The sequence below is a fragment of the Portunus trituberculatus genome, chromosome 15 (genome assembly GCF_017591435.1).
Source record: "Portunus trituberculatus isolate SZX2019 chromosome 15, ASM1759143v1, whole genome shotgun sequence".
NCBI lineage: Eukaryota > Metazoa > Arthropoda > Malacostraca > Decapoda > Portunidae > Portunus > Portunus trituberculatus.
Window position 1 is genome coordinate 8,871,129 of NC_059269.1, and position 7,500 is coordinate 8,878,628.

The 7,500-nt window shown below is 38.6% G+C and overlaps 3 protein-coding genes across 6 annotated transcripts in view; 1 reads left to right on the forward strand and 2 right to left on the reverse strand.

The window, feature by feature from the left end:
- The window catches only part of LOC123504241, a 16,040-nt gene extending 15,778 nt beyond the window's left edge, over positions 1–262 (reverse strand). Inside the window, exon 1 of one of the 2 annotated variants that reach the window (XM_045254621.1) lies at positions 214–248. In XM_045254621.1, the coding sequence (XP_045110556.1) occupies positions 214–225 (12 nt within the window). In that variant the 5' untranslated portion in view covers positions 226–248. Of the gene's footprint in view, positions 1–213 lie in introns of both variants that reach the window. The other variant, XM_045254619.1, reaches the window with a different exon arrangement.
- LOC123504238 (von Willebrand factor D and EGF domain-containing protein-like) overlaps positions 1–7,500 on the forward strand; it is a 303,382-nt gene that overhangs the window by 179,569 nt on the left and 116,313 nt on the right. The gene's annotated exons all lie outside the window — the stretch shown is intronic.
- The window catches only part of LOC123504239, a 3,999-nt gene continuing 1,690 nt past the window's right edge, over positions 5,192–7,500 (reverse strand). The window contains exon 2 of one of the 2 annotated variants that reach the window (XM_045254616.1): positions 5,192–6,564. In XM_045254616.1, coding sequence (XP_045110551.1) covers positions 5,419–6,564 — 1,146 coding nt within the window. In that variant the 3' untranslated portion in view covers positions 5,192–5,418. The remainder of the gene's footprint in view (positions 6,565–7,500) is intronic. The other variant, XM_045254617.1, reaches the window with a different exon arrangement.

Here is a 7,500-nt window from a genome sequence, read left to right on the forward strand (position 1 = left end):
CTTCCATACAGAGACTACCGTGTGTAGGTTAGGTGTCTTCTTTTCATGTTCTTAACTTGTAAGCCACTCCACTTTAAATGAAAATTGTTTAGGATATGTAAGACCTGCAACAGTGTTGCTTCCACTTGGACATGGAAGGGAACTGTAGACGAAGTTTTCAGCATCTGAGAAGTGAATAGTGCCACTCTCTTGTAAGAGTGAATGTATACTCACCAGTTGCCTCATGATTGATTAATGTTCCTCTGCGCACTTCTGTCGGTAACTCGATATTGTGCTCTATATATATTACGTCAGTATAAGGATAAGTGTTGAGTTGCCAATTTTTCATTTTGCCTGCCTGCCGCAGCTCCAGTTTGAATTGCAAGGTGACAGAGGCCAATTCGTTGAATAATGCTGTTACGTGTTGTTTTTTCTGTTATTCTTGGAAAGCGAGCCACTTGTTGTAAATGGCGTTTATCCTTTGTTATCATTATTGTGCATAGAAAACAGGAAGAAAACTTACATACACCTATGTCTGTCTGTCTGTCTCTCTCTCTCTCTCTCTCTCTCTCTCTCTCTCTCTCTCTCTCTCTCTCTCTCTCTCTCTCTCTCTCTCTCTCCTTTCTTACCATTATGTAGAACCTCTCATGGCCAACACAGTGTTCTTACCCGAGGCACCAAAATCTAAAACCAACTTCCTGACACCATCAAAACTACATCTGTAAACTCATTTAAATTACAATTAAAAGAAAAATTAATAAATAACCAAATCTTTCAGTATTAGCAACAAAATTACCAATGTATTTTTTTTCATGTTCTTATTGTCATCCATTACTTTTAGCATTATTTTTTATTAACAGTTCTGAATTGTGTATTACAAATAAAGAATTTCCATTGTAATTATAATAACATTTTTATTTATTTATTTATTTTTTTTTGCTCTCTCTTCTTTGTCTACTTGTTTCTGGGTAGTCTTTATAATAGTTACCATTATTATTATAAGTATTGTGATTAATACTCTTAATGGAAATCTTATCTATAATTGTTATCGTTATTACTTATTACTGTTATTATCATTATTATTATTACAATAATATCTTAGTATTACTATTATTACTGCTATTCCAGTTATTTATTATTTTTGTTATTATTACTATTATTACTATTATTATTATTATTATTATTATTATTATCATTATCATTATTATTATTATTATTATTATTACTATTGCTTATTATTATTATTATTATTATTATTATTATTATTATTATTATTGTTATTATTTCTATCGCGTATTATTTTTTTTATTATTACGTTATTGATATTTCATTACTATTTTATTATTTGTTATTGTTTTGTTAATATTTGTCATTTTTATTATTATTATTACCTTATTGATATTTTGTTATTGTATTTTATTATTATTGCTATCATTGTTATTATTATTACCTTCTCTCAATTTATAAATCACGTGTTAAGTATTACTATATAGAATACACTTGTTCTAGGGATTTTTTTTCTTTGTATTAAAAAATGAATATCTAGTGACAAATATAGCTAAAGGCTGCTACGTCTGCTTTATACATTTTTTTTTTATTGAATCAAACTCCATAAAACAGCCACGGGTCAATGGACATAGGCTTTAACAACTAATGTATGTTATATTATTTGTAATGCAAATAGCCAATAAAGAAATCTGTCAATCAATCTCTCTCTCTCTCTCTCTCTCTCTCTCTCTCTCTCTCTCTCTCTCTCTCTCTCTCTCTCTCTCTCTCTCTCTCTCTCCATCAACACTAACGTACTATTCTCTGACAAACGCTTTCTGGGCTGACTATAATTACCAGTATTCCTTTCCTGCCTCAGACTGTACTTTTTTTTTATTTTTTTTATACGAGTTAACGGATTTGTTCAAGTTATTTATATATTTTTTTAATCTTTATAATTGCCTTGTACCTTAGATTTTTTTTTTTACCTGATTTATTTGTTTATTTATTTTTTTTTTCTTCATATATTCCTGGGTCCACTCATGAACATATCTCCATCTGGTAGTCTGGAATCAGTTACGGTCCTAAGAGGGCAGTGTATGCGTGGAAGTAAAAACCGTTTGTTCAACTTGAAATTATCAGTAATGGTATCTTTTTTTTTTTATACTACATGTCTTACTGTACATTCATAAAATCCAAATTGATACCAATGAAAACAAGAAAAATGTCCATATAGGAAATATCATAGGGAAATCTAGTAACACACATCTAATATAATATTCCTCGAGGTGTGATAATAATGGTTAAGAGTGTTTCTTGTGATCTAAATAGAATCTCTCCCTATGTTTGTATACCGAAACAAGCTGCTTTCAGAGAACATCCTTCCTCCCAACGCTGCTGACGTACTGGAGGGTAAAAATAATATTCACCTTTATCAAGTTTATGACGATTAACACAGACACTCTTGTAGAGAAACACGAGAAGTCAACTTTATTAGAGTTTACACAGGAGGAAGTTTCTGTTTGTTATCGAGTGGTGTGTGGCTAAAGCATCGCCTCGTCTCTCCCTCAAGGCTAACTGTTTAGTTGATTATTATTACGGGATGTAAGTGAATATTCTTTATTTCTCGGAACGCAGGCGAAAAGATAAAAAAATAAATAAAAATTTATACGAGGAAGTCAGCGTCACTCAAGGCTGCTTCTCTCCCCCAAGGCTGACTGCTTGTTGTGTATTCATAATTTTCATATGTCCTAGGAACCTTTTGCTAATTGACCTTTTCTGTGCCTATACAGAAACCACCACAAAATATCTGAGGGGTTTTTGTCGCGCCACTGTTTTTTTTTTATTTACACTGGGTACTTGGCTCTCCGGTGCTTATGACTGGATCAAGCTGGAGTGGACCAGTGTCTCCTTCCAGTGAGAGTGTAAAAGGTGATGGGGTTGTCAGAGATGTATGGTATTGTGGCATGTTCACGTGAGCTGAGGAGTTTGCATGCCCTGCTTTTAGCGATATCATTATGGACAAAACTATAATGCTGCTGGTTACTATGATATTAAACTTATAGATATGAACCACTTACCGTAACATCATAAAGGTCTGTATCTTTTACCCATTTCCTCGTCTTATCTCTAGTATTTTTGACACTGTCTTGGAAGATATGTATGTTTTTCAAGGTCTTATCATAATTTTAGTGAGATTTAATAGACGCTGCATCATCGGTGTGGAAAACAGCCATAAGAATGCGTTTGTGACTTTTGAAAATAAAAAGAGAAGGAACAAAGTGTTTAGCAAGATTACAAGCTTAAGAAAAAAAAAACATTTTCCTACACGTTAAGAATCGTATTGAAACTTAGGAATTTGTCAGAAACTGGTTAGGGCAGTGTGTGTGTGTCTGTGTGTGTGTGTGTGTGTGTGTGTGTGTGTGTGCGTGTGTGTGTGTGTGTGTGAGTGTGTGTTTCTAAAGTATACTCTTACGTGCGATGAACGAACGCCTGGAGTGACAACAGGTTTCATGAACTTATATGAAGACCAATTTTGTGAAGTGCTGAGTGAGTTGCGTATGTCAATACTCAACTTGGTAAAACAGCTTCTTTGAAGTTTGACGTTCTGAGGCGTCTCTGCCAGTTTTTCTCTCGCTTCCAAATGCTAACACTGTACAAGGTCCTTATCCGTCCTTATATGGAGTACTCTTCACACGTTTGGGAGGGTTCCACGCTCACAGTTTTATTAGATAGGGTGGAATCAAAAGTGTTTCGTCTCATCTACTCCCCCTACTCTGACTGTTTTCAGCCTCTTTCTCACATCCGAAATGTTGCATCTCTTACTATTTTTTTTATCGCTATTTTCATGGTAACTTCTCTAGTGATCTTGCTAACTGCATGCCTCCCTCCTCTTGCGGCCTTGCTGCACAAGGCTTTCTTCTTTTCATCCTTATTTTTTCCATCTCTCTAACGCAAGAGTTAACCAATCATTCATACTTTTTTTTTCTATTATACCATGTGGGCTTTTCACGGGAATTTCTGGGCTAAAGGGGATACTTTTTAGGGTACCTCCTATATTAGAGCCCACCCGGTAGGAAACCCTTGCCCCGAGTGAGGAAGCCCAACCTACACTCTTACAGTGGACAGGATTCGAACCCGTGCGCTTGGAGACCCCTCGGACCCCAAAGCACGCATGGTTCCACTGTACCATGGCGGTAAACTCTGGAACTCCCTGTCTGCTTCTGTATTTCCAAATTCCTATGACTTGACTTCTTCTAAGAGGGGGGTTTCAAGACATATGACCTTTTCTTTCGGCTGACGCTATTGACCTGCATGGGAACTGGCAATTAAGTGAGCTTTATTCTTTTTTGTTTCCCTTGGCCAGTTTTTCCACTCACTTAAAAAAAAAAAAAAAAAACTGGGATGGATGGGAGATGTTGCTTGAAAACTTGTGTCACGCAAGAATTGTCATGGTTTTTTGTTCAAGTATTTCACGTGCATTTAACAGCGAGTGTTTTTGCGTGGGGAAAAAAAAAACGGTATTAGTTCTTTTGATGTGACTAAAAACAGAGGCAAATTGTTAATTAAAACAAGTGATGATAAAAACTTATCCCACCATATGAACATAACAGTACGATTATTTTGTCTGATTAATTCTGCTAATCTCTTGAAGGTGATTTAGTTTTTCTCGATGAACGGTCCGATAACTTACATACCTGGCATACTACAAGTATGTGCACAATTTATGCTATAATCATCCCTCCAACAGAAAAATTCGCGTGAAAAAATCTCAACGTTTCTGCCACCATTCTTTGCTACAATGAAAATATTTAGATGATGCAGGGTGACATACGCAATGATGACATAAGCAAAGTTTTTCAGGGTCATTAATCAGAATAATGCAGTTATAAGTTTGAAAAAAGAGAAAGGAAGGAATTACTTATGAAGTAGTATGATAGATGTATCAATCATCAGGATTTTGTCTGAGTCATTAGAGGGCTTTCAAAGCACATTTAATGAATTTATGAAAGAGGAGTAGGAGGAGGAAGACGAGGAGGAATTTTATGTTGGACTGAAGGCTTCTTGCAGGTTTCTTTATTTTGCAGTGTTTGCGTGTTCTTATCGCAAATCCGGGACACTTATCCTCCAATATTTAATAACTCTTTTGACTTCGCTTTGGGAAATAGCACTCTAGAAAAAATCTGACTCAGATTAGCTTTCATAGTAGTTGCATAAGAAATATAAGTTTGAGTGGACATATTTATTTAACGCAACTTACAAGAGAGCATTGATGTGAAGATGGAAATAAAAGGTTAAATAGGTACATTAATATACAGGACATTTTGAAGTAACTTCACGTTAGAAGATACCGATTTAAGTCATGATAAATGTCTAAAACAAATAGGTATTTAACATCATCAACCAAATGAAGAAATGAACTCTTAGGAAGTCAGCGCCGTGTTGTTAAGTCATTTATGGGATGCCGAGGTCGTCGACCACCTGGACGTAGGCGTTCAGGATGACGGGCAGGGTTCTCTCCATTCTTTCCAAATTATCGAAGTTTTCTTGCGTCACGGGCTTGCCGGCAGCCAGGCGGTCCTCGAAGACCTGGCGGGACGCGGGTATGTATGCAAGGGTGACGTCACGCATCATTTCAGCAGCAGAGGCATCAGTGTCCTCGAACATGGCGTCCATGGAAGCGAAGAAGCCATTGACTAGATACTTTGCTCTTTCCTGAGGGTCAAGCTCCAGTCTCTTCATGAAGTCAACGAGAAACTTATCGTGGACGACAGTCACAAAGGCTTGATTGAGAGCTGGCTGCAACCTCTCAGCTCTTTCCAGGCGCTGGAATAGCTCGCCAGGCACTTTCTTGCCCTCGGCTACTCGCTCTTCCAGGAACTTTCTGATGGCTGGAAGGAAAATGTCATATGCGTCACTGAAATATTGAGCAGTGGTGCCTTCCTGGGCCTGGAATATTGTCTTGCTAAGACTAGGAATGATTCTTGCCAGGAGCCTGGATCTCTCCACGGGAGTGAAGTCGAATGTCTTGAAGAAGTTTGGCAGTGAATAACGGGTGTTCACATTTTCGTCGAAGGTGGCGGCGATTGCGTCCATGACAGCGGACAAACGTTCCTCAACGCGCTGCAGATTCTCGAACTGCTTTTCAGTAACAGGAATTCCTTTGGCAACGCGATTCTCCAGCACGTGACGAGCTGCAGCCACCATGGCCAGGCTGACGTCTTTGAATTCCTGCATTCCGGAACCGTAGCTCTTCTCCAGGGAAACTCTCATTAGCTCCGCCAGTCCGCTGCCCACGAGCACCACCACTTCGCTGCGGTCAAGGTCGGCGTTCTGGAAAAGTTCGTATGTTGATGGGCCCAAGAATTCGTCGCGATGCTCGTAGTGCTCGTATTGGTACGGATCCTCTAGGGGCTTGTGCTCGGGAGGGTTGTAGTCAGGGCCATCAAAGATAGGGATACCAAGCTCTTCGTAGTAGCTAGTTTGGTCGGAAAATTTTCTTCCACCATAATCCAGAGACCGAGCAGCAATTCGTGACTCTGCCCTCCCGTTTGGCAGGGCAAAAGTGGCGGCGATCGCCAGCGCGGAGATCAGTACCTGCTGAAAGGAGAAGTAATGAACATATAGGTTTAGTAACACGAATCTCACTCGCTTTTTGAGGAACATAACATAATGCAAATGAGTGAAAAGTGTGCCAGGCTTATACAGTTTGTAATGGATGGGAAACATTATTAAGTTTTAAGCAGACATCGCGGAAGCTCAGTGTTCCCTTTAACTTTGCAGAAGATGAATTCCCGGTTTGGTTCGTTTTTTTTTTTTTTTCACTGTGTGGTACAACATGAGCTGCCCAGATGAATGTGATGAGTGGACAAAAATAACGAAAGAATACTTTAATGCGTACAAGTAAATGCTCTGGAAGTAATTTAGAGAGAATTTAGAAAGAAAGGGGGCGCTGATGCTCGTTTTGATTGTGTGTGTAAGATTAAACACAGTCCTCGTTAGTGACTAGTGAAGGCTGACATACATAGGTGATGATGTTATAATTTATGATCCTCGAAAAAATCATTAATGCTCAGTCATAGACCTCTAACAAGAAGATGGTGTCTTTACATGTCAGTCCTCAGCCACGTAACGCCTCTACAGTAGGTTCATACAACTGTCTTGTGAGAACCTGAGAGTGATCACATTGTGGGATTTGTAGGATACTTATCTTCTGTGATACTCATACAGTTTTGATGAAACACACACACACACACACACACACACACACACACACACACACACACACACACACACACACACACACACACACACACACACACACACACACACACACACACACACACACTCTCTCTCTCTCTCTCTCTCTCTCTCTCTCTCTCTCTCTCTCTCTCTCTCTCTCTCTCTCTCTCTCTCTCTCTCTCTCTCTCTCTCTCTCTCTCTCTCTCTCTCTCTCTCTCTCTCTCTCTCTCTCTCTCTCTCTCTCTCTCTCTCTCTCTCTCTCTCTCTCTCTCTCTCTCTCTCTGTGTCTCTCTC